This window comes from Pseudochaenichthys georgianus, chromosome 1, assembly GCF_902827115.2.
Source record: "Pseudochaenichthys georgianus chromosome 1, fPseGeo1.2, whole genome shotgun sequence".
Lineage (NCBI taxonomy): Eukaryota > Metazoa > Chordata > Actinopteri > Perciformes > Channichthyidae > Pseudochaenichthys > Pseudochaenichthys georgianus.
Window position 1 is genome coordinate 46,406,473 of NC_047503.1, and position 27,108 is coordinate 46,433,580.

The 27,108-nt window shown below is 40.1% G+C and overlaps 2 protein-coding genes across 2 annotated transcripts; one reads left to right on the forward strand and one right to left on the reverse strand.

Moving 5' to 3' along the window:
* Window positions 1-440: 440 nt before the first annotated feature.
* Window positions 441-8,304, reverse strand: LOC117453197 (uncharacterized). The gene is made up of 5 exons (XM_071204860.1): window positions 8,274-8,304; window positions 6,918-7,249; window positions 6,761-6,840; window positions 4,160-4,507; window positions 441-4,064 (listed from the first exon to the last, which is right to left on the reverse strand). The coding sequence occupies exons 3-5, from the start codon at window positions 6,828-6,830 to the stop codon at window positions 3,751-3,753; spliced, it is 732 nt and encodes a 243-aa protein (XP_071060961.1). The 5' UTR covers window positions 6,831-6,840; window positions 6,918-7,249; window positions 8,274-8,304; the 3' UTR covers window positions 441-3,750.
* A 7,471-nt stretch (window positions 8,305-15,775) lies between these two features.
* LOC117454841 (B-cell receptor CD22-like) lies at window positions 15,776-21,708 on the forward strand. The gene is made up of 9 exons (XM_034094068.2): window positions 15,776-15,802; window positions 15,880-15,959; window positions 16,954-17,310; window positions 17,448-17,657; window positions 18,185-18,454; window positions 18,784-19,044; window positions 19,219-19,306; window positions 19,405-19,459; window positions 21,382-21,708. Exons 2-9 carry the CDS (start codon window positions 15,890-15,892, stop codon window positions 21,391-21,393), a joined length of 1,323 nt encoding a protein of 440 aa, XP_033949959.1. The 5' UTR covers window positions 15,776-15,802; window positions 15,880-15,889; the 3' UTR covers window positions 21,394-21,708.
* Window positions 21,709-27,108: the final 5,400 nt, after the last annotated feature.

Below are 27,108 nucleotides of genomic sequence, written 5' to 3' on the forward strand. Positions count from 1 at the left end.
CTTTATGTCATGGAAGAAGTTTCCTTCATAATTCTCCTTTATTCTTCTTTCTAGTAGCATCTCTCGTAGCAAGAGTATATTTTACATATTTTATAATCGAACAGAAAACCTAGAGCCCTGGTTCAGTGTCTTTGGACACTGCCATGTCTGCTGGCGACCTCTGGTGGGTAAATAGATAAATGAGTGCAATGATGATATATTTTATACTGTATGTTAATATTATTATGTTAGTGCAGTGGTTCTCAAACTTTTTCTGTCAGACCCCCCCTTTGGAGAAAAAAAAAGTCGGGCCCCCCCAACACAAATAGTCAGGCTCAGTGGCGGCGCCAGAGATTTATTTTGGGGGTGCTGTGGGGTAGCTTGACGTTTCATAGAGGGTGCGCAAACATTTCAATCAATCAATCAATCAATGTTTATTTATATAGCCCAATATCACAAATGTTACATTTGTCTCAGTGGTCTTCACAGTGTGTACAGAATATCAGTATGACAATACGACACCCTCTGTCCTTAGACCCTCACATCGTACAAGGAAAAACTTCCAAAGAAAACCCAGTTTAAAGGGAAAAATGGGAGAAACCTCAGGGAGAGCAACAGAGGAGGGATCCCTCTCCCAGGACGGACAGACGTGCAATAGATGCCGTGTGTAAATTGAAAAGATAATACATTTGCAACATAGGTAGTCCAAATGTTTGGAAATGCATGTGTGTATAATAGGAAGATGAATCCACGAGGATATCCATCCAGGACCTATGATCCAGGACCACAGCCACGACTCAAGATCCAGCGCTCGCGATCCAGGACACAGGACCGCAGGATCATCCATGACTCCGGATCCCAGCGTATATAGACACCAAAAAGAAAGACATTTGGGGAAGCTGGGTTAATCGGAACATGAGTGTACACGGGTATACAGAGAGAAGGAAGAAGTAAGATGTCCCCCGACAAACTAAGCCTATATCAGCAAAACTAGGGGCTGAATCTAATCAGCCCTAACTATAAGCTTTATCAAAAAGGAAGGTCTTAAGCGCACTCTTAAAAACGGATAGGGTGTCTGCCGCCCGAACACAAACTGGAAGCTGATTCCACAAATGTGGAGCTTGATAAGAAAAGGCTCTGGCTCCCATTGTACTTTTAAAGATTCTAGGAACAACCAACAACCCTGCATTCTTGGAACGCAATGCCCTAGTAGGACAGTAGGGTATAATGAGTTATTTAAGGTAAGATGGCGCCTGCCCATTAAGGGCTTTGTAGGCGAGAAGAAGAATTTTAAATTCTATCCTGTGTTTTATAGGGAGCCAGTGTAAGGCAGCCAGAACAGGAGTAATGTGGTCCCTTTTCCTAACTCTGGTTAGTACACGAGCCGCAGCATTTTGAATCAGCTGAAGCGACTTGATTGACTTCTTGGTACTCCCTGATAATAAAGAGTTACAATAATCCAGCCTAGAAGTAACAAATGCATGGACTAGTTTCTCTGCATCGTTTTGAGGCAAGATATGCCTGATTTTTGCAATGTTACGTAGATGGAAGTAGGCGGTCCTTGAAATTGATTTTATGTGGGCGTTAAAGGATAAATCCTGATCAAATATAACACCAAGATTCCTTACAGTCTCACAGGAGGCCAAATTAATGCCATCCATAGTTAGTATGTCTTTAGATAATTTGTTTCGTAGATTCTTCGGGCCAAGTACAATAACTTCAGTTTTGGTCGTGTTTAACATCAAAAAGTTTAAGGTCATCCACGTTTTTAAGTCCTTAAGGCAGTCTTGAATTTTATTTAGATGATTAATTTCATCAGGCTTGATTGATAAATATAGTTGAGTATCATCCGCATAACAATGAAAGTTTACAGAATGATTCCTTATAATATTGCCTAACGGAAGCATATATAATGTGAAAAAAATAGGTCCGAGCACTGAGCCCTGTGGCACTCCATGGCTAACTTTGGTTTGCGTGGAAGATTCATCGTTAACACGTACAAACTGAGAGCGTTCAGATAGATAGGACCTAAACCAGCCTAAAGCAGTTCCCTGTATGCCAACTAAGTGCTCTAGTCTTTGCAATAGGATATCATGGTCGATAGTATCAAATGCAGCACTAAGATCGAGCAAAACAAGAATAGAGACAAGTCCCTTGTCTGAGGCTATTAGAATATCATTTGTGACTTTAACCAGAGCTGTCTCTGTGCTATGATGTGTTCTAAAGCCAGACTGAAAATCTTCAAATAAATCATTGTTTTTTAAGTAATCACACAACTGTTTTGCGGCCGCTTTCTCAAGAATTTTTGAGAGGAACGGAAGATTAGAAATAGGTCTATAGTTGGCTAAAACCTCTGGATCGAGGTTGTGCTTTTTAAGAAGCGGTTTTATCACTGCTACTTTGAATGATTGTGGAACATAGCCTGATAATAAAGACATATTCATAATATTTAATAAAGAAGTGCTAATTAATGGAAAAACTTCCTTCAACAGCTTAGTTGGAATTGGGTCTAACATGCACGTTGATGGTTTAGAAGAGAGAATCATTGAATGTAATTGTTCAAGGTTAATGGCTGAAAAGCATTCTAGTTTACTATCTAGTGAAATATTAGAACTTACGATTCCGGGAGCTGTTGATAACACTATACTGGTCGAAGGCAAGAGGTCATTAATTTTGTTTCTAAGAGTAACAATTTTATCGTTAAAAAAGCACATAAAATCATTACTACTGAGTGCTAAGGGAATAGAAGGCTCAATCGAGCTGTGGCTCTCTGTCAGCCTGGCTACAGTGCTGAAAAGAAATCTTGCATTATTCTTATTCTCATCTATTAATGAAGAGTAGTAGGCTGCTCTCGCTTTACGCAGTGCTTTCTTATATTCATTGAGAGTAATATGCCAAATTAAACGAGATTCTTCAAGTTTAGTGGAACGCCATATCCTTTCAAGTTGTCTAGGGTTTCTAGGTCTGTTTAGGGTTTCCCATTAATGTACCGGTCGCTACAGTGGAAGTTTCTACTGCAACACTCCCCACGCATATACACAGTGTGACTGTTACAATGAAGGCTCGATAATCAGCTCACGGCATATAGGTATAAGCAGGGGTAAAGTGCTATTTTTACAGGTGGTGTGTGGACCTCCTCTAGGGGGGTCCGGGGGCAAGCTCCCCCGGGAAAATTTATTTTTAAACATTGAAGTTAAAAGCATCAATCTGGTGCACTTTGAGAGCTAAATGAAGAGATCTATGGATACATCTCTCAACACCCATATGAAACAGAACTGTAAACAGATTTACTTTTTCTTTATATATATTTTACAAATCACCCTTTTAAACTTTATTCTTGTTTTAATGTCATATAGTATTTCATAGCTGTTTTTCATGTATTCTTTTATTTTTTTATAACTATAATGATCATATAAATGTGTGCCTCGGAAATAATTGTTTACATTAATGGTGACCGAAACGTTTGAGACCCACTGAGATAACACTGAGAGAGTCCTTTAGCTCACTGAGTCTCTCAGTCTGACAGGAGAGGACTCTCCTCCACTTTGTTGTTGAAAAACCTCCTTATATCCGTTAGCGTAGCTCGCTAGCACCAGAAGCTAACAACAACGATCTCCGGTACCGGTACGCAATCGCGCTCGCACACACACAGAGCCGAGCTTTATTGAAACACAGAGACCCAGACGTAATAGTACTGTACCATCTATATCATATTATTTTCGAATCAATAATTTTTCAATTTATGATTTTTTTTTTTTATCTTTTTTTTTTTTATAGCCAGTTTTCCTCCTGGTCTCTCGCGCCCCCCCTGGCATGCCTCTGCGCCCCCCACTTTGAGAACCACTGTGTTAGTGGAAGACTTTTAGTGAACTCACACACTGCAGGAGAGGGGAAGTCCTCATATCCCTTCAAAGCACAGGAATAACTGTCTGCTGGATCATATCTGAAGTCTGCATCAGGAGATGTGTCTTCCTTCACTTCCTGTCTGTTCTTAGACCAGATGTAGGAAGTATGACCAGGTGGACAACTGCTGAGACACTGAAGGCGAGTAGACGATCCTGATCTGCTCACCTGCACCTGGAGATCTGAATAAAGGTATAATTTCACAAAAAAAACATCACGTTTAAAAATAGAAATTAAAATAACATTTTAAATATCTCAGAAGGACATTTTCAGATACCTGTGACGGACAAAGTGACTGGAATACCCCTGAATCCATCTTGGTTTGTTGTGAATCTGAACATGTACTCAGCTGAGTCGCTCTCTCTCAGGTTTCTGATTCTCAGAGTGCAGATGTTGTTTTCACAGCGATCCTCTACACGACCTGCATACTCTGAGTCTGTGGTCAGATCTACAGGTTCACCATCTTTCTTTTGAGTCAACCAGAAGGTTTTCTGTACTGTGTTTTCACCACGTTTCCATGTAGATGGGAATGTGAAGCTGCAGCTTATCTCCACTGTTGATCCTTTCACTGCACAGATATCAGTAAAAGAGTAAGTCACTCCCCAGCCATACTGACTCTGAACCGCTGAAACACAGAGCACATCAGAAACTATGATCAAAGTGAATAACTTAAGTTAACAATTGGTTAATAACAAACAGTGCATCAAACTACAAATGTGTTTATGGAGTTTTTGTGACTATAATTTCAAGATCTGCAATTATCAGCAGACGTTATAAACATGAATCTATCTAACTAGAGCTGAACTGATAATGAGAACTATATCATGTGTTTATGGAAGTTGAGTTTCTAAAATATAAAAAATATATACATCTTATACACTAGAGAAGGGGAGCACATCAAGTCACCTCTTAATTCATTTTAAGGGAGTTGATAACTGCTGCAAATACTAATGTATGACTTTGTTGCTAAATTAAACCAGACCATAAGTCCAAACACAATGTGTTAAGATGCATGAACAGTAACATATTAGGAATATTATTCAATGTACAAATATGTGCTTTTCTTGTACAGTTCCCTCTCTGTTCGCTCTGTGGTCAGGTTGCTGCTGAGTTAAGTGTGAACAATTAAAATAAATGAGAGCACTGAGGTGTGAGCAGCTTCTTTCGGATATACCGATAAGAAAAAGAAGAAGACTGCTTTTAACTCAGTGTGGGATTATAACACTGAGGTCAGAGAGAAGGAACTAGAAGGGTTTGCTGCAGAGTGTAGACATGAGAGAAGTTGAGACAGTATGAAATGACTTGTTAGAAAATATCCCTCGAAAACACTAACATTTTTATGAAAACGACAGAAACATTTTAACCAGGCTCATCTTAAAAATACAACATAGCAAAATGTTATAACATGAAGAGGAGGGAACAGTAATGAATGAACAATATTCTCAGTTTGAAGCGTGTCAGAGTAATAAGCACACAGATAAGTTAAAATTACGTTGACCAATACAGGAAAGATATTTGTACAAATATCCTTTACATGTAACACTAAAAAACTACTAAAACTTGGTAACATCTAAGTGTTTCAACAAAGCTACACAAAACATATCAAACCTTTATTTATTCAGATTGGTCCCATTGAGATCATAGATCTCTTTTTCAAGGGAGACCTGCAGCATATAGGTTCCACATGAAACATAAAACAATAAAGGACATTACACATTATATTTACAGGATACATAGTTATAGACATTTACAAGTGCCCATTGTATCAGCAAGCATTTCATTTACCCTAGCTTTAAAAACATGCAGAGGAATCAGATTGCTCAGTTTCAATTCTTGCTGAAGATTGTTCCAAGCAAGTGGAGCTGCGCACATAAAAGCTGTCTTACCGAAGACAGTCCTTGCTCTTGGCACATCTAACAAGACTACATCATGTGACCTCAGACAATAGCTGCTTGCAACTCTCTGTGTTATCAGAGAGCAGATATAATACGGGAGTTTACCCAACAAAGCTTTATAGATACACGTGTACCAGTGACTGAGCCTCCGTACAGAGAGTGATGGTAAACCTGCCTTGGTATACAGTGTACAGTGATGTGTAAGCGCTTTACAATTTGTGACAAATCTCAGAGCACTGTGATACGCAGCATCCAATTTGCTCAGGTAATTGGCAGGTGCATTCATATACAACAAATCCCCATAGTCCAGCACAGGTAAAAAGGTCACAGTGACTAGCCTTTTCCTGGCCTCAAGCGAGAAACAGGACTTGTTTCTGAAAAAGAAACCTAGCCTAACCCTCAGTTTTTTAAGCAGGTTATTGACATGGAGTTTAAAAGAGAGACAATCATCAAGCCAGATACCAAGGTATTTGTAACAGGCAACAACTTCAAGTTTTGTTCCTTGCGTAGTTACAATATCTAAAACAGGCTCTGGTGTCTTTTTAGCTTTTGAAAAGAGCATTACCTTGGTTTTATCTACATTTAAAAGAAGCTTTAATTCAGAGAGCTGAGTCTGAATAGTGTTAAAAACAGCCTGTAATTTAACACCAGCCTCCTGAATGGAGGGACCTGCACAATACATCACAGTATCATCCGCATAAAAATTGTAAAGTAGCTTCATCCACATTATCACCTACGCTGTTAATATATATGGAGAATAAAAGTGGTCCTAAAACAGAACCTTGTGGTACACCATTAGAAAGGTTTAACCAAATATATATATATATATATATATATATATATATTTTGAATAGTTCTGGAAAGTTTGCATTTCATCCAAATCCATCCCACTTATTCCCCCATGTGACCTGATTTTAACAAGTCCCACATTTCCCAGAATCCCCTCTGTTCATGTGATGAATGTGAGTGTAGATGTACAGTACCTGACACAGAGAGCAGGAAGACGACTAATCCACTCGCTGCTGCAGTGAGACTCATAGCTGCTCCTCTCATCTCTGTGAGACTATAAAACATGTCAGATTAAATAATGTTCACAGGAGGTTTACAGAATCATTACATCAATAAACTGTCTCTACTCACAGTGAAGGAGGAACGACGTGTTCAAAGATGCCTTTCCTCAATGAGCAGAAGACGGATATCGGGCTTTTAAAAGACTAGATTTACTTCCTCTTTAGACGATTGATATGCATGATGAGCCAAATGCCAGTAACACCCATTACACAACAACGTTTTGTTTTAAAAAAGTACACATTAAAAGAGACTTCGGTTAAACATTTGTTTCACTGCCGATATTCCACTGACACCAGAAAAGAGCATTTACATGAAGAAGAGAATAACAGTTGATCTCTCTGAGCACTGAGGACGTCGTCACACAGTCTGCAGGTGGAGTGAAGGAGCAGGAACGCATTGACCTGTGAACCACGAGGCAGTTTGACTGAACAGGATGAAGGGCATATTATTAATTATAAGTGGTACGTTCCCTCCTAAACTAGGGGTACAAAGGGAAGTAACAAAACACAAAAATAACCGGGCGAGAGAAAAAGGAGAGGAAACTGACTGCTGAAGCCACGAAGTGATGCTTTAATTACTAAAGAAAAGAGGCTCACCAGCCAATTTGCAAAACAAACTTAAAGTAACTAAGAACAACTTTCTTCGAAAAGAAAGTGACTAAATTAAACAATACACAAAAAGGTAAACTGGAGCACATTTCCTAACAATAAACAAAACACAAGTTAAACGAGGCCTCACACAGGTCCTTCTCACTTCGGTTAAATGGATTCCTTGCGTCCTTCACTTGCGTCGTTTCCCTGCGACTAGTCCCTAGTCCCTCCCTCAATATGTTTTGACTTAGATTAAGAATATCTCTCTAAATCACTTAAACCTAATACAAACAGAGCTGGTGATTCTTTAAGTCGTCTTAAAAAAAAAACTAAGCAAAATGTTTTAACAGAGAGAGAGGATGGAACAGTTATGCATGCACTATATTCTCATTTTAACGTTTGTAAAAGTGATAAGAAAACTGATATTTGATGCAGATGATTGGAGCAAAGGACAGCGGCAAAGCACGACAAGATCTTCAGAATATCCATCAAAAAAACTAGTAACGTCTTTGAGTTTCTACAATTCTACACACAATTACATTTTAAATGTTTCTGCTAGGTTTGACTTTTACACAAATCCATCCCACTTATTCCCACATGAGACCTGATTTAACAAGTCCCACATTTCCCAGAATCCCCTCTGTTCATGTGATGAATGTGAGTGTAGATGTACAGTACTTGACACAGAGAGCAGGAAGAGAACTAATCCACTCGCTACTGCAGTGAAACTCATAGCTGCTCCTCTCATCTCTGTGAGACTATAACACATGTCAGATTAAATAATGTTCACAGGAGGTTTACAGAATCATTACATCAATAAACTGTTTCTACTCACAGTGAAGGAGGAACGACGTGTTCAAAGATGCCTTTCCTCAATGAGCAGAAGACGGATATCAGGCTGTTAAGAGACTAGATTGACTTCCTCTTTAGATTATTCATATGCATGATGAGCCAAATGCCAGTAACAACCATCACACAGTAACGTTTTGTTGTTTTACAAAGTATAAACTTTTCTTATACAAAATATACTATGGCTTTAACTTCCATATAGCTCGCTAAACGTATGTTGTAGACGAATTGAGATCGCAAGCGAATGCTACCCGCAAATCCATTCTCACAGCGTTTATCAACCTTTTTCTTACTCGATATCAAGCCACACTTATTGTTTTTACTTCTTTATTTTAATTGAATAATGTAGGACTTTTGTTGCCGTCAGTTAGGGGGAGAGTAGGGGCTCAGAATACTGACATCTGTATCTGTATTAATGGATGTGCCGTTGTGCGATTGCGGTGCCAGGCAATAATTTACAAACTCTTGAAATACAACCCTAATTATATTTCAGATGTCAGTATTCTGAGCCCCTACTCTCCCCATAACTGACGGCAACAAAAGTCCTACATCTTTCAATTAAAATGAAGAAGTAAAAACAATAAGTGTGGCTTGATATTGAGTAAGAAAAAGGTTGATAAACGCTGTGAGAATGGATCTGCGGGTAGCATTCGCTCGCGATCTCAAGTCGTCTACAACATACGTTTAGGGAGCTATATAGAAGCCTATGGACATCCCGGAAAGTTGAAAATGTACGCTAAGGGCCGCCCCCATTGCGTTGGAAAAAGCCGACAAGGCCGTCCCCCCATTGCATTGGAAAAAGCCGACACAGGGGACTTGACACAACGTCAACATAGGCCGACCTGGGAGTGAGGATGTGATGACCACTGACACCAGAAAAGAGCATTCAAATTATGAAGAGAATAACAGTTGATCTCTCTGAGCACTGAGGACGTCACACAGTCTGCAGGTGGAGTGAAGGAACAGGAAGTTATTAACCTCTGAACCCACGAGGCAGTTTGACTGAACAGCATGAAGAGAACCAAATTAATTATCAGAGAGAATGGAAAATGCCATTTAATTTCTCTTGGTTTGTTTCGTCCCTGCTCTCTCTGCGATCAGGTTGCTTCTGTTTCAGAGAAATGCAGAACTCTGAGACGTGAGAAACTCCCATGCCTGTTAGTGTGAACCCAACATGAACACACACATAATCCACTTCGAGCGATAGAATTACTAACAAAGAACTATTAACAAAGCACTTATATACTACTAAAGGACTGGCTTATCTAAAGCCAGTTGAATAGCACTTGAAATGTTTGGCTCTATGAAACCTGATGTACTTATATGATTCTGTTTTCTTCAAGTTTGTATCTTGTTGGTCGAACGCACTTATTGTAAGTCGCTTTGGATAAAAGCATCAGCTAAATGCAATGTCATGGAATAATCAAGTGGACTGGAAGGAGCCAACCCAGTCTCACGGCATTTCGTGTTCACCAACACGATTTGCCCCTTTTTTTCGTGTTGCACAGCACGATTTTAAAAGCAATGTATTTCTACTGGTAACGTGTTTCGTGCCTGCAGGCTGCAGCACGTCTTTTTCTCCGGTCGGGTCGAGGAAGACCGGAAGCTGTGTGGTTCATAAAAACATGTTCTTACTCAATATCAAGCCACAGTTATTGCTTTTATTTTAAATCGTATAATTTCGGACTTTTGTTGCCGTCTGTGAGGAAAATAAATGGGGCTCAGAGCCTCAGGATACTGAAATCTGTATTTTTTAAATCTGTTTTTCCTTCTAATTTGTTATTCTTTTTATTCGCCGAAACTGAATACATGACGTGGATCATAAATATATCAACAATTAAACAACATCTTCAATTTCTCTTCACACAATACGTCTCCTTGTAGTATCAACACTAATTCGGCTGACTTTTACATTTGATCTAATTCATAGATAGGTTATATTTACACCATAACGGTGCACAGCTGATAGAAAAGGACTGTAGTTTTTAAAGATATTACTGATTTCCTTTGAATGTAAGAATGTAAATTCTGAGTCTGAAATAGTATAGCAATATGCTGTAAAATTATGTGAAAGCATGAATAAAACGTGTCCTACACTAATAATACAAAGTTATTATGCCTGTGTGTACCTTGTGTGCACCGCCTAGTGGTTAAAGCACATTATTGAATTATTGTTTTTATGTGTTATAATATAACACATAAAAACAATAATGTACTCTTAATATTTTTTTCATCAAATATTATTTGAATAAAAATATGAAGAGTACATACTTTCATAGGGGGTAAGTAGAAGGTCTGTGATAGAAATATAGAATATAAAAAATCAAGAAGATACTGTAAGTGATCTCTACAATAAAACAGTTTAGTGCAGGATGTACAAAGATATTAATAGGAGGAGGTGCAAAACAGAAAAACGAATTAACCTTTATTTAAACATTAAATAACACATTAAGGTCTTCTTTTAAATAAGAAAAAAACGTTGGGGGTATCTATCTACAGATAAATATTAAGCCTGACAAAGTACTTAACGTCTAATATATTGCTTTCCTGCAATGTTAACTATGTTGAAGCACTTATTTTAACTGATATTATACACATTAATGATACTCTTATGTAGATAGAATAAGAAATGTGCAGAATATGACAGTTTAATGGTGGAGGTACACACATATTGATAGATGTCTTGTAATGCACTGTTGAGGAACCTGTGACCCAAGTGTTTCATTCATTGCATAACTACACCGTAGTTGTGTATATGATGTCAATAAACCTTTGAAAATCTTGAAAGGGATGTGCAAAATAGCCATAATATACAGTCTTTAATTACCTATTAGTAGAGAATAACGAGTAATGAATATACTTTATTACTCATTTCCATTCATGTCAATTGCAGATACATGTTTAGTCTTCTCAAGCACCAACTATCAAATATCTCTCCTGATTGTTGGCACTTGACAATCACCTTACCTGAATTTTACTCAGGTCACGTGTAACTAAAGTCTGATTTCAGGGTTGTTTATATTTCACATAATTAATCAGAATCTGCAAAGTAACTCAAATAAATGCAGTGGAGTAAAAATACCAGGTTAACCTCTGAATTGTCGTGGAGTAGAATTACAAAGTAACAATGAGCTGTCATGTGGGTATATATTAATGCTGCGCATTATGGACACAAGCGATTTTCACCCATTTATTAATTATCTTATATTTGATAACACCAATGTGTTTAATACTGGCAACTTCTAATTGTGGGAAAAACGAAAACGTTCAGTAGAGACGTCCCATAGAACATTTTGCGAAACACAATAGCCAGCATGTGTAGTTCTGGGGGGGGCGTTCGATTCCAGTTTTGGATAGTCTGGCGTGGTTTCATTCCATTTCACACAGCTGTTTGACGCTCTGCGTAACCTTACGGGGACTGTAGTCCTAAACGATAGCTGGGGATTATGGGTAGTGTAGTGTCTTCGGCCATCCTAAACTCAGAAATGTTGACAATCGCAATGATGCTCGAAATGTCCCTTATAGGCCTACGTCTGTTTCCGGTTATTTTTATTTTGAAATTCAGTTCCTGACGGACGCCAAAAAAGCCCGAGATTATGGAATTAAACCAATAAATAAAAGCAAGGATAATTGTGTGTTATTGGTGAGTAAATAACAGTGTGTTATTTTGAAAAGAATAACGAATTAGAAGGAAAAAAATATTTAAAAATACAGATTTCCGTATTCTGAGGCTCTGAGCCCCATTTATTTTCCTCACAGACGGCAACAAAAGTCCGAAATTATACGATTTAAAATAAAAGCAATAATTGTGGCTTGATATTGAGTAAGAACATGTTTTTATGAACCACACAGCTTCCGGTCTTCCACGACCCGACCGGAGAAAAAGACGTGCTGCAGCCTGCAGGCACGAAACACATTACCAGTAGAAATACATTGCTTTTAAAATCGTGCTATGCAACACGAAAAAAAGGGGCAAATCGTGTTCGTGAACACGAATCAATAGATTGAAAATCGTGTTGGTGAACACGAAATGCCGTGAGACTGGGTTGCCTGTTCAGTCAAACTGCCTCGTGGGTTCAGAGGTTAATGCATTCCTGTTCCTTCACTCCACCTTGCCGACTGTGTGACGTCCTCAGTGCTCTCATGCGGCTTTCACACCAGCGCTTTTCAGTTTCTAGCTCCGAGCGGGAGCTTTTCTGGTTCAGCTCCGGTTTCCCTTTTCAGCTCCCGCTCTGTTCACACGGCCCACTGGCGCCCCAGAGCTGCCCCTGCTGCGTCATGACGTCACCGTTTACATCGCTGATTTGCTCCCCAACGGCAGCCATTACGGCGCTCACAACAACAACAACAGCGTCGGGTCGATGATCGTGTTACTTTTAACAAATTCATAATAAATTCGTTTTATTCTCGGTAGAAAATGCCTATTTTCAAGTTAGTTTGGCCATTAAAATGCGTTTTGATGTCATTTGATGCAAGAAATATGAGTTGTTATTTCAGATTATGTGTGCAGTGGATGTACATGATCTTTAGTTTGCTAGTTATTACGAAGATTACTTCAGGAAATCGCGACGTTTTCATTGTTACCAAGGTGGTTGCTAGGGACGCTGCTATCGATATTATTTCTGTTATGTTGTGTAACTGTTTAATGGTGTTATCTTTATTGCTACCCCCTTCCCCGTCAATGTATAGTGTTGGTCCACAGCCTAAACATATTAGTTTAACAAAATCCGCATCTAAAGATAGCCTACGTTATTTCCCCCCTGTGCAATTCCAGTCTCACATCTCAGAGCACATCGTCATTAACAAATACCGGAAACAGACCAAAATAATAATAATACCTTATGCCGAGTGTGCTTGCTTTTCTCTTTGAAAGTCATCACATAACGGCATTGTAATACACGGTTTGGCTGCATTACATATTACATATCTGCCGTAGTTCTGTATTTATAGAGCCCTGATGAGAAGACAAACATGAGGAACTGAAAACGTGACGTGGATCATAAATATATCAGCCATTAAACAACATCTTACATTTATTTTCACACAATACATCTCCTTGCAGTATCAACACTAATTCGGCTCACTTTTATATTTGATCCAATTGGTAGATAGGCTGTATTTACACCATAAAGGTGCACAGCTGATATAAAGGGACACCTGGTGGTTAAAGCATGTTATTGAATTTCAATATTTTTATTATTAGATATTAATACGATCCCTATAAAGTATATTCATTACTCGTTATTCTCTACTAATTGTTAATTAAAGACTGTATGTAATGACTATTTTGCACATCCCTTTCAAGATTTCAAGATTTTCTAAGGTTTATTGACATATCATATAGGCCTACACAACTGTGGTGTAGTTCTGCACTGAATGAAAAACTTGGGTTGCAGGTTCCTCAATAGTGCATTACAAGACATCTATCAATATTTGTGCATACCTCCAGCAATGTCAACTATGTTGAAGCACTTATTTTAACTGATATTATACATAATGTATTATACTCTTATAAGATGTATGTAGATATTTCATCTCCGGCCTTGTCAGGTATTGAACAATCAATAAATAAAGAACACAGAATTGTTGAATATAAAACACAGAATTTATGTGATTATACTAAATGATTTTCAAATAAACACCACTGCATATTTAACTGTTACACATGCTGATGTAACGCAAATGTTCCAACTTGGGATCAATAAAGTATATCTTATCTTAAGCTGATCGATGGCTACTGCCATATTTGCAAAATGTGCCTCTGAACCTTGACAAGTGCATGTTTCAGGCTTATCAATTAATGTAATGTAATGTTATCACAGGGGTCACAGACATAAGACCAGCTGTTAAATAAAGCTCTTCTGACCTTAGCTGGCGTGTGGGTATATATATTAATACTGCCCATAATGGGCACAAGCAATTTTCACCCATTTATTAATTATATGTTTTAAATGTGAGTGTTTCCTGTCCCCTAAACCTCCAGGGATGTACACAGTTTAATACTGGCAACTTCTTATTATGGGAAATACGAAAACGTCTTTTAAAACTACAACTCCCAGTAGAGACGTGCCATAGAGAACATATTGCGAAACAGAATAGCCAGCATGTGTAGTTCTGGGGACGGGGAGGGGAGGGGGGGACGCGGTGGACCCATTCAAATCCAGTTTTGGACAGTCTGCCGTGGTTCCATCCCATTTCAAGTGCTGTTCGAGAATCGGCTTAACCCTCGGAGCACACTCTCCAATCACAGAGCTTGAGGACTATCACGGGGTTTGTCAAGAGCACATGGTGTAGTCCAAACGATAGCTGGGGATTCTGGGTAGTGTAGTGTATTCTGCCATCCTTTACTCCTGGGAATGGACGCTCACATTACCTTTAAGGGCAGCCGACATAAACGAATGCCGTGCTTCCATGAGCGTCAAATCCCGACGCAGATGGGAATACATTGCAATCAGTTGAAAGCTATTTGCGTCCCTTTATGACGCTGAAGGAGCCTAGGAGCGTCACAATTGGACGCCACGGACACTGACCAAACGTCACTATTGGACGCTTAGGGAGTGAGAGTGTGTTATACCGACAGCTGCAGTATTGGCTGCTCTTCCACGGGAGTTTATTCTCCCGTTAGCTCCCGGTTAGCTCACACTGCAGCGGCCGCTCTAAAGTATTCACTGTCCGACTCACACAAGCAGCTGATGCATATCCCCAGTTCCCCTTAGCCTAAGTGAATGTGTGTCAGTCTGAATTGACACTGTTTGGTATCACAACGCTGTTATGAAAGTTTATCTGGTATCAAACGGGTGATGTTGGCATAGCAACCGAAGCTAAACTGACTACTTGCATCCGATAGCTGCACTAATACAAAACAACACGTCTGCCTCTCTCCACAATGATCGATAACAGTGAACGGATGGTCAAAGTAAGGTACACATAAACAGAATCACACGAAGCCTGGTTAGTGTTGCCTGACTTTATAAAGTGTGTTTATAGGCACTACTGCTTGTAGGCAGGCATAACAGTCGACCCATGTTCAGGGGAGGTGGGTTTAGTTTCCTGCACGCCTCGATGTAAGAGCGACGTCGCCTCTTAGCTCCAAAGCTCTTGCCTCTGGACCGACAATGTTTTGGAGCTGGAAATGAAGCGGATTCCGGAGCTAAGAGCCGGCGCCACTGCGGTGTGAACAGGAAAACCCGGCGCTTTTCAGGCTCTCGCTCCGAGCCGGAGCTGAAAAGGCGCTGGTGTGAAAGGGGCAATAGAGATTAACTTACTTTGGAATGCTCTTTTCTGGTGTCAGGGGAATATCAGCAGCCAAACAAGTTAAAGCCATAGATTATTTTGTTTAAGAAAAGTTAATTTTTTGACAACAAAACATAACTGTGCAGTGGGTGTTACTGGCATTTGGCTCATCATGCATATTAATAATCTAAAGAGGAAGGAAATCTAGTCTTTTAAAAGCCTGATATCCGTCTTCTGCTCATTGAGGAAAGGCATCTTTGAACACGTCGTTCCTCCTTCACTGTGAGTAGAAACAGTTTATTGATGTAATGATTCTGTAAACCTCCTGTGGACATTATTTAATCTGACATGTTTTATAGTCTCACAGAGATGAGAGGAGCAGCTATGAGTCTAACTGCAGCAGCGAGTGGATTAGTTGTCTTCCTGCTCTCTGTGTCAGGTACTGTACATCTACACTTACATTCATCACATGAACCGAGGGGATTCTGGGAAATGTGGGACTTGTAAAATCAGGTCACATGTGGGAATAAGTGTGCAGTCCTCTTCTTTTTCTCATCTGTATATCCGACAGAAGCTGCTCACACCTCAGTGTTCTGCATTCATTGTTATTGTTCACACTGACCTCAGCAGCAACCTGACCACAGAGCGAACAGAGAGGGAACTGTTCAGAGAGTCTCACACTATTTGTTGTGACTCGACAGATATGTTAGGTTTAGTTATGTTTTTATTTTGAAAGTAATCTTTCCTGTCATTTCAGATCCCACAGTTCCTGCCTTTGTGTGTTTCCCGCCCGTGAGATTGCTTGGCCCTGCCCTGATTGTTTTCACCTGTGCCCATCCCCCTCACCTATATATAGCCCTGGTGTTCCTTTGTTCCTTTGTCAGCTCGTTATGTTTCATGTCGTGAGCACCCAGGCCTTTTGACTCCTGATACCTCCCTTGAGATTTAGACCTTTTGTCAAGTGAGTTTTTGTGTTGCTGTACAACTTTGTTTTGGCTTTTTATCTACTTTCTATTTTTTGTGAAAGTACGATTTAGTTTGTGATTAAAGAACATTCTATTTTTGGACATCTGTCTCCGAGTCCTGCTTTTGGGTCCTGCATCCTGTGTCTCGGTTCATAACACTATTCTAATTAATATGATCGCTAATCATTCACTGTTCATTTATATGAAGGCATTTTCCAATCTTGTGTCAAACTGAACCCTTTTTGCGTAGACTTCTGTTCTACCTGCTTTGAGTAAGAAACAACAAAGTCAAAGAGTATCATTGGTTTTAAAATGCCTAAGAAGGAATTCACATGTTTTTCTGCTCTATCCAGTAAAGTTTGTAAAATGTTTATTTTCTCATTCTTTGTTGAAAGTACTGATCAGGCAATTTCTCAACAATGTATAGATACACTTTGATTCTAGTTTCTGATGTGCTCTGTGTTTCAGCGGGTCAGAGTCAGGATGGCTGGGATGTGACTTACTCTTCCACTAAGATCTGTGCAGTGAAAGGATCAACAGTGGAGATGAGATGCAGCTTCACATACCCATCGACATGGAAAGGCAGTGTTAACAGAGTAGAGAAAACATTCTGGTTTACTAAATGGAGTAAGCCTGAACCTGTAGATGTGACCACAGACTCAGAGTATGCTGGTCGTGTAGAGGATCTCTGTGAAAACAACACCTGCACTCTGAGAATCAAAAACCTGAGAGAGAGCGACTCAGCTGAGTACATGTTCAAGTTCAGGGTCACAACAAACCGAGCTACACACTGGGGTTATCCTGGAACCACTCTGTCTGTTAGAGGTAACATTCACACTGGGTTTATAACAATAACTGAGTTATAACAATTCATTTCTTAATTTCAACTTCTTGCAAATAGTGTGAATGTTTTGATTTACATTTATGTACGAACATATTTAACAGTTTTGTTAATTATTCAGATCTCCAGGTGCATGTGAGCAAATCAGGATCGTCTACGCGCCTTCAGTGTCTCAGCAGTTGTCCACCTGGTCATACTTCTTACATCTGGTTCAAGAATGGACAGAAAATAAAGGAAGACACATTTCCTTATGCATACTTCATATATGAGTCAGCAGACAGTTATTACTGTGCTTTGACGGGATATGAGGACTTCCCCTCTCCTGCAGTGTGTGAGTTCACTCAAAGTCTTCCACTGACATAATGACATTAACATCCAGTATAACATATATCATCATTGCACTCATTTATCTATTTACCCACCAGAGGTCGCCAGCAGACATGGCAGTGTCCAAAGACACTGGACCAGGGCTCTAGGTTTTCTGTTTGATTTTAGAATAGGTAAAATATACTCTTGCTACGAGGGATGCTACTAGAAAGAAGAATACACGAGAATTATGAAGGAAACTTCTTCCATGACATAAAGATTAACACTTTCCCTCAAAGTGTTTAGATTTCTGATAAAGGATGGAATCAAGTTAACACTCTGTGTTTTATTAAACTATTATTCACTTAAATATCTTCCACCGTGGAATCAAATGTGAAATGTGTTCATGTTATCTCCTCCAGATGTTCCAAGCTTAAAAATGTTTTGCATTGTGTTTGTGAAAAATGTTTCCTGCTTTGTGCCTCTAGACATTTGCAAGTTGCCATTATATCTACCCTTCAATGTTAATAACTTTAAACACTTCTCCTCCAGATGCTCCAAAGCTCCCCTCTGTGTCAGTGAGTCCCTCTGCTGAGATAGAGGAGGGCAGTTCAGTGACTTTGACCTGTAGCAGTGAAGCTAACCCAGCAGCTAACTACATCTGGTACAAGAGGAATGTAAATAAAGACCTTTCTTCTGTCAATGAAGGACCACTACTCGTCCTCAGCTCCATCCAGTCCTCTGACTCTGGAGAGTATTACTGCAGAGCTGAGAATCTGCTGGAGATAACAAGTTCGGAATCCATCTTTATTGATGTGAAATGTGAGTAAAAACCAAGCCAACTTGAAAAGCATCATGCAAAAATTATAACTTTGTTCACAGTCTGCTGCTGAGGCCAATGAGATGGAGAGCAGCTACAGTAGAGGATGAAAATGGAGTTTTATTTATAATTGGCTCCCAAATCTGCACGTATGTTGTGTATTCAAACCAGAAGTAATGCAGAAAACGAAATATATATCACATAATTGTTGTCTTTAGCTCTATACCTGTCAAAAAACACTTCTAAAGTCAGATGCTCACACAGATTTTCATTTGAATTCAACATGATGTATTTTTACCCATTTTTGTTGATTTATTTGTATTTCCTCCAGATGCTCCAAAGCTCCCCTCTGTGTCAGTGAGTCCCTCTACTGGGATAAAGGAGGGCAGTTCAGTGACTCTGACCTGTAGCAGTGATGCTAACCCAGCAGCTAACTACACCTGGTACAAGAGGGATGAAGACTCTCCAAAAGCTTCAGGACAGATCTTCACCATCACTGACTTCAGAGCTGAACACAGTGGGAGTTATTCCTGTGGAGCCCAGAACAAGTTAGGATGTAGTAACTCCACCTTAACTCAGATTGTTGTGGCATGTAAGTTCTCTACATTCACCAGACCTGATTCACTTTGTAATCTGAAGCAACCCAAGCTTATTCAACATGTCAGTGTTCAGGGAGGAACCTCCATGGTGTCAGAGGTGGATCACACTGACAATGTGATTTATCAATCCATAGTTAGAAGTATCACATATGTGTTCATGTTTCTAGGGAGTTCAACAATGATAGTGAATATCATCGGGACGACTCTGGGGGTCTTGATGCTGATTCTTGCGCTTCTCCTGAGTCTGTGGATGAGGTACAGCAATATAAATTCATCAGTTTAAACATCCTTCTTACGTGTTTTAGTTTACTGTTATGAAATAAAATCTGTATTTGATGTTGCCCTTAATCCAGGAAGAAGAAAGCTCTGCGCTCCACCACTGAAGCACCTGAACCTGTAGAGATAGAGGTGAGAGAGCGCGGACCAATTTGAAGAAACACACTCCTCAATGTCAGTTTCGGTAGTTTATTGACAAGGATGACGACACCCTGAAACAGAGCAATGTAGCAAGATAAGCTGACAAAGTACTACATCCATGCATGTCATCACCAACACAACACAAATATATACAACGACACAAAGTTTAGACACACCAAACAATAGTGGAACCAATCCTACATGAATGAGTGGATGAACGTCTCAACTCGAGGTGGAGTGAAGGAACAATGTTCAAACTAAAATGGTCGCTTGGCACTACCAGGTCAGAGCACGGCATATCCGGTTAGCGACATTAGTGAGACGCTGCCCTCTAGTGGCCGGCGATAAACTCTTCATCCGAAAATACGTTTCTCGCTCAACGTAATTGAGAATGCAGTTTAGTTCTGTGCGAACGTAATTTTTAGGAGACAGGGTTGCCATAATACATGCTGACGAAAAATAAAAATGATTATGAATACAAATAAAATAAAAGAAGACTCCCGTGAGCATGGGCGGCGCCAGGATTTTTTTGCTGCAGTAGCTTAGCAGTTGCTATATGACAGCACGGCGTTGCTCGTTAATTTTCAAAATAAACAAAACATAGGCCTACCAGTGGGCCAAGCACAAGCCTGTTCATATTGTAGCGTTCACCGCTATTCAAGATCACTCAAGCCTTCAATGTCGAAAACGTTCTCTTTATTTACAGAACCAATCAATAGTGTAACACTCATGACTTTCACGTAACACACACCGGAAAACGCACACACATACACACCTGGAAGGGGCGGTCTCTCCCTAACTCCCACCAACAACATACATAACGCACTTTTCCTCCTCTCTGGCCTCATTCTGTGACCCTCCTCCTCCTCCTCCTCCTCCTCCTCCTCCTCCTCCTCCTCCTCCTCCTCCTCCTCCTCCTCCTCTCTTCTCCTCATTCACAATTCCCCGTGTTAGATCTCACTGTCAGCACGCCTCGAACAATGCGCCATGTCGGAAAATACAACACATTCTTGATTAATTTAAAATGAACATTTGTAACTGAGAGGAGTGACTGCTCATTTCTGCCGAGATGCTCAAAGGGTGAGACGCTGTGTCTGAGAATCACTGACTAGCAGAATGTGTATATTCTGGAGTGGAGCTCTGCAGAGAGCAGGGTGGAGGAAATGAGGGCAGTGGATCATCACGGTGCGGAGAGGAGCAGCGCTAGTTCCACTGCAGCTCGTGGTAGCAGCTAGCTGGTCCTGCTGCTGCGGGTGCAGTTGGGGGGGGCACCTGTTCTTCGTGGTCCCAATCCTCCCGGTTTTCATAGTGAACATCGGGATCCTTGTGCATAGCAGGGTTGTCCGGCTGGACCGGCTCCGTTGGAGAACGCGGTCGTTTACGCTGACTTGTGACTGTGAGAAATGTTTCCATTTTCGATCTACTGAGAATTAGCCAAGTAACAGTTCACGCAGTAAATTACAATGACCCGCCCCTGATAGATCCCGCGAAAATGTATCATATTTATACACATTCTCGCGGGCTGCGAGAATGTGTATAAATATGATACATTTTCATATAAAAACAATGGGGTTGCTAAGCCGTTGCTAGGCCAATTGTTGGAGTTGCTATAGCAACTCCTAGATACCCCCTGGCGCCGCCCCTGCCCGTGAGTTACTACAAGCTATAAAGTAGATTTAAAAAACGTTTTATAGAATAAAAGCTCACTGCGGGACGTTGTAGAAATGCGTGTGTGCACCACGACAAAGGAGCCTCAGTCACTTTACATTGGGGTTGTTTGCGTGGTGCAGACACGCAAATGTAGCAAAGTTCGTGACTCTACCACGCAATGCGGTGTTAAGGAGTCGTGGTGGAGTCACGCATTCTGGTGAGATCAGGTTCACTTCACACAAAGTCTCTGTGATTTTCTTCAGATGCTCACCTGATGGAAACAAAGAAGAAGGACGTTGAAATGTCCCTGTGGAGAGCGAGGCTGTGCAGGATGTGTGCGAAGAGGATATATTCACGTTCAACTCTTAAAGCTTTTAATGTCAGTTTTCAGTAGCAGCAGCTTGTAGGTAAAGAAGAATGAGCTGCTTGAAGTGAATCATGTCGAGGTGTCAAACATGATTTATTGTTTAGACCAGCCGATGGTCAGGTGCTCTATATTACTGCTTCAACTATGTGTACATGCTTATTTGTTATATGCAAAGTCTACTGAAATCGTTTTTTTTTTTAATTCCACATAAAAAATAACTTAATAATCCTCATCAGTGTCTTGTTTAATAACTGTCCTGCTGACGGAGACAATTAAGTCTATTTAAAACAGAGAGTGCCTAAAAACATCACATTTCACTCAATGTACAGTTTAGATGTTCACAAAATGAAACATAAGATCAGTAGAAGACCTAAAATAATAATATAATATTACAATAGCAGATAAATGGCACACATACGAAAAGATAAAAGGATAAAAGCCACACATAATAATGAATACACGGTACATTAAGGCTATGGAAAATAAAAGCATACAAATCGATAAAACAGCTCAGACTGACTCGAAAGCGAGGGAAAAGAGGTGGGTCCTTAGGCGGGACTTAAAAGTTTGGACAGACTCAGTACTGTGAAGCGCTTTAAAACCGGACAGAGAATATCAAAAATATTGTGTGCATGTATAAAAGACTGCAGCTGTAAGAGTCCAGTTTTCTCCAATATGTTTGAGATAAAAGGAAGCTTGGAGATGGGTCTGTAATTTGAGAAGGCAGAAGTGTCCAGATTTGTTTTTTTTATCAGGGGTGCCACAACCGCTTGTTTGAAATAAACTGGCACAGAACCCTAGGCTGCTATTTATAATTGTTTGGATATTAGATCCAATAGTGTCCCATATCTCGATAACAAGTCGAGGAAGGACTGGGTCTGTGGGACAAGATGAGGGTTTTAATTTAACAACAATGTCACAGAGAGATGACAACGACACAGGTCCAAACTGCTGGAAGACAGCAGTGCATGTGATGTCAATGGAGGGGTCAAAAGAGGGTGGTGAGATACAGGCTCTAATAGTGGAGATCTTGTCTATAAAATAGCAGAGACATTTTTCACACACCTCAGTTGAAGCTTGAATACAAGTGGATAAAGGAGAGTTTAACATAGCATCAATGGCTGACAGAGAGCCACAGCTCCATTGAGCCTTCTATTCCCATAGCACTCGGTAGCAATGATTTTATGTGCTTTTTTAACGATAAAATTGTTACTCTTAGAAACAAAATTAATGACCTCTTGCCTTTGACCAGTATAGTGTTATCAACAGCTCCCGGAAACGTAAGTTCTAATATTACACTAGATGGGAAACTAGAATGCTTTTCAGCCATAAGCCTTGAACAATTAAATTCAATGATTCTCTCTTCTAAACCATCAACGTGCATGTTAGACCCAATTCCAACTAAGCTGTTGAAGGAAGTTTTTCCATTAATTAGCACTTCTTTATTAAATATTATGAATATGTCTTTATTATCAGGCTATGTTCCACAATCATTCAAAGTAGCAGTGATAAAACCGCTTAAAAAGCACAACCTCGATCCAGAGGTTTTAGCCAACTATAGACCTATTTCTAATTTTCCGTTCCTCTCAAAGATTCTTGAGAAAGCGGTCGCAAAACAGCTGTGTGATTACTTAAAAAACAATGATTTATTTGAAGACTTTCAGTCTGGCTTTAGAACACATCATAGCACAGAGACAGCTCTGGTTAAAGTCACAAATGATATTCTAATAGCCTCAGACAAGGGACTTGTCTCTATTCTTGTTTTGCTCGATCTCAGTGCTGCATTTGATACTATCGACCATGATATCCTATTGCAAAGACTAGAGCACTTAGTTGGCATACAGGGAACTGCTTTAGGCTGGTTTAGGTCCTATCTATCTGAACGCTCTCAGTTTGTACGTGTTAACGATGAATCTTCCACGCAAACCAAAGTTAGCCATGGAGTGCCACAGGGCTCAGTGCTCGGACCTATTTTGTTCACATTATATATGCTTCCGTTAGGCAATATTATAAGGAATCATTCTGTAAACTTTCATTGTTATGCGGATGATACTCAACTATATTTGTCAATCAAGCCTGATGAAATTAATCATCTAAATAAAATTCAGGACTGCCTTAGGGACTTGAAAGCGTGGATGACCTTAAACTTTTTGATGTTAAACACGACCAAAACTGAAGTTATTGTACTTGGCCCGAAGAATCTACGAAACAAATTATCTAAAGATATACTAACTATGGATGGCATTAATTTGGCCTCCAGTGAGACTGTAAGGAATCTTGGTGTTATATTTGATCAGGATTTATCCTTTAACGCCCACATAAAATCAATTTCAAGGACCGCCTACTTCCATCTACGTAACATTGCAAAAATCAGGCATATCTTGCCTCAAAACGATGCAGAGAAACTAGTCCATGCATTTGTTACTTCTAGGCTGGATTATTGTAACTCTTTATTATCAGGGAGTACCAAGAAGTCAGTCAAGTCGCTTCAGCTGATTCAAAATGCTGCAGCTCGTGTACTAACCAGAGTTAGGAAAAGAGACCACATTACTCCTGTTCTGGCTGCCTTACACTGGCTCCCTATAGAACACAGGATAGAATTTAAAATTCTTCTTCTCGCCTACAAAGCCCTTAATGGGCAGGCGCCATCTTACCTTAAAGAACTCATTATACCCTACTGTCCTACTAGGGCATTGCGTTCCAAGAATGCAGGGTTGTTGGTTGTTCCTAGAATCTCTAAAAGTACAATGGGAGCCAGAGCCTTTTCTTATCAAGCTCCACATTTGTGGAATCAGCTTCCAGTTTGTGTTCGGGCGGCAGACACCCTATCCGTTTTTAAGAGTGCGCTTAAGACCTTCCTTTTTGATAAAGCTTATAGTTAGAGCTGATTAGATTCAGCCCCTAGTTTTGCTGATATAAGCTTAGTTTGTCGGGGGACATCTTACTTCTTCCTTCTCTCTGTCTATACCTGTGTACTCTCATGTTCCGATTAACCCAGCTTCCCCAAATGTCTTTCTTTTGGTGTCTATATACGCTGGGATCCGGAGTCATGGATGATCCTGCGGTCCTGTGTCCTGGATCACGAGCGCTGGATCTTGAGTCGTGGCTGTGGTCCTGGATCATAAGTCCTGGATGGATATCCTCGTGGATTCATCTTCCTATTATACACACATGCATTTCCAAACATCTGGACTACCTATGTTGCAAATGTATTATCTTTTCAATTTACACACGGCATCTATTGCACGTCTGTCCGTCCTGGGAGAGGGATCCCTCCTCTGCTGCTCTCCCTGAGGTTTCTCCCATTTTTCCCTTTAAACTGGGTTTTCTTTGGAAGTTTTTCCTTGTACGATGTGAGGGTCTAAGGACAGAGGGTGTCGTATTGTCATACTGATATTCTGTACACACTGTGAAGACCACTGAGACAAATGTAACATTTGTGATATTGGGCTATATAAATAAACATTGATTGATTGATTGATTGATTGAATGGTTTTAAAAAGAACACAAGGTTTCTTTAAGTTACTAGAAATAATATCAGAAAAATAACTAATCTTTTCAGCTTTTTGCTCTGATACTTTCTCCAACTCTCTTTTAAAATGTCATAAGCAGGGCCGTATCCAGGATTTCCTAAATACCGAGGTCCAAACAATGGTGGATACGGCCATGGTCATGAGTTACATGAAGCTTGTCCTTCTTCCACCTGCGCTCAGCCTGCCGGCACTCACGCCTGGCAGCACGAGTGACGTCATTGAGCCAGGGTTCAGATTTAGCTCTGGGGCGCATGAGTTTCAGGGGAGCAACAATGTCAAGAGCTCCAGTGCAGGTAGAGAGGAAGGCTGAGGTTAATTGCTCAGTGTCCAGGGAGTAAGAAGACATAGTATCAGACTGGGCTACAGGGACGTGCACAGACCTTTTGGGGGGCGGGTGCTCAAGTGAGAAAAAGGGCACTTCCCATAATCATTTATAAAAAAGTGTTTTAAAACAAAAAGTTAAATATAGTTGCACATCTCTGACTTACTGACCAATGTTTTTTAATACCCTTACACTCATGCTATTGTTTAATACTCAACAGACTTCTACAAAAAAATCAGCTAACACAGAGACAATGGTCTTCTTTAGTATTCACTACGCACAAGAGCAGACAACAAACTAGTACAATTAATAGTTATTAAATGAGCAGCCAACAGTCAAAATGATGAAGTTACTGTTTAAGGACATTACAGGCAAAAAGATCGTTTTTTCATGTACTTGTTATTTTGGTCTATTTTGCTTCCATGTTTTCTTTCACTCTAATGGAATAAAACTTCCAAAAAACATATATAATGGTGTTCGTATTACTACCATGTGTGAATTCATCTATAGATTTAAAGCAGTTTGCTTTTCAGCCCAACGTGTTTTTCTCAGACGCGGAGGGATACTGACTTGTTGTGAAAAGTAACTTACAATTCTACCCGTGGTATACGCTCAGTATATCACGGCTAAGAACCAATCAGATTGCTTGATTTGACTTATCCGTTTTATAAAAGTAATTAGATACCTTACCGTTACTGCGCTCATGAAGAATGATAAGAATAAGAATAATGCGTATTGAACTGGTTTAATCAATTAGTGAGTGTATTTAAGGCACAGCCGTTACGGTCAAACTACATTAAAACAGAATTGTCCGCATTTTGTCTTTAATGGTTACCAACGTTAGATATGTTAATGAGATATGGACCGCAAAACAAAACATTTCCCTGGTTTTCATTTTACGTTTTCGGGGGGGGGGGGGGGGGGGGGTGGGGGGAGGCCCTTTTTCTAGTTTAGAGCAATAGCCCCTCCAAATGTCTGTGCACGTCCCTGCTGCCTGGATTACAGTAGGTCCTCCAGACCAGCCTTACCCCTTCCTCTTCTTTCATTTCCTCAGTGCTCAATGAACAAAAATACCTGTAATAAAAGTTGAACTGACATATTGTTGAGGAGTGGTCCGTGCTGGAGAAAAGTCCATTTTGAAAAGCTTGTGCAACGCCCTGATTATGAGTCGTTATCCAAGTAAAACCCGTTTTAAAGAGTTGCTTTCCAACGTGTCAAAGATGTTGGTCGTCGGTGTGAAGTGTAGGTCTACTATACAGTAAATTACCACTAATGCTAAAAGACTAAAATGGCAACATGGTTTCGCTCATTTCATCTTTAAAATCAAATATGCATTTAAATGTGCCAAAACAATCACTGATGGATGTTAGAATGTGTCCTGGTTCAGTTTCTGATGTTTCACTGTCCTCTACTGTCGGATCTTAAGTGAGACACATTCAGGCTTCATCACTCTGAGCTCCCTCCCTCTGCTTTAAAGGGTCAGTTCACCCAAACTAAAATACTTATTTCCCCCTTTGTGACAGTCTGTCTGTTTTCCTGTTTTATTTTCAGATGTGTCCCCCCCTGTCTTGTGTCTGTGTCTGCTTCCTGTCTCTGTGTTTTCCCTCCTTTTTGATTTTTGATTCTGTTAAACGGGTACCATTGTGTTTTTCCTGCCCTGCCTGGCTCTGTCTTGTCCTTTGATTCGTTTTGCATGTATTTAAGTTCTGGGGATGTTAACTGGCATTTGGCTCATCATGCATATTAATAATCTAAAGAGGAAGTAAAT

What these genes read in the sequence shown, in the direction of transcription:
- LOC117453197 (XM_071204860.1), bottom strand. Translation starts at nt 6,830, where the DNA reads ATGAGAGGAGCAGCTATGAGTCTCACTGCAGCAGCGAGTGGATTAGTC. An exon ending in CTTCCTGCTCTCTGTGTCAG is followed by an intron (nt 4,508 to 6,760) that starts GTACTGTACATC and finishes TCTGTGTTTCAG; the next exon opens with CGGTTCAGAGTCAGTATGGC. An exon ending in AGTCACTTTGTCCGTCACAG is followed by an intron (nt 4,065 to 4,159) that starts GTATCTGAAAAT and finishes ACCTTTATTCAG; the next exon opens with ATCTCCAGGTGCAGGTGAGC.
- LOC117454841 (XM_034094068.2), top strand. Translation starts at nt 15,890, where the DNA reads ATGAGAGGAGCAGCTATGAGTCTAACTGCAGCAGCGAGTGGATTAGTT. An exon ending in CTTCCTGCTCTCTGTGTCAG is followed by an intron (nt 15,960 to 16,953) that starts GTACTGTACATC and finishes TCTGTGTTTCAG; the next exon opens with CGGGTCAGAGTCAGGATGGC. An exon ending in AACCACTCTGTCTGTTAGAG is followed by an intron (nt 17,311 to 17,447) that starts GTAACATTCACA and finishes TTAATTATTCAG; the next exon opens with ATCTCCAGGTGCATGTGAGC.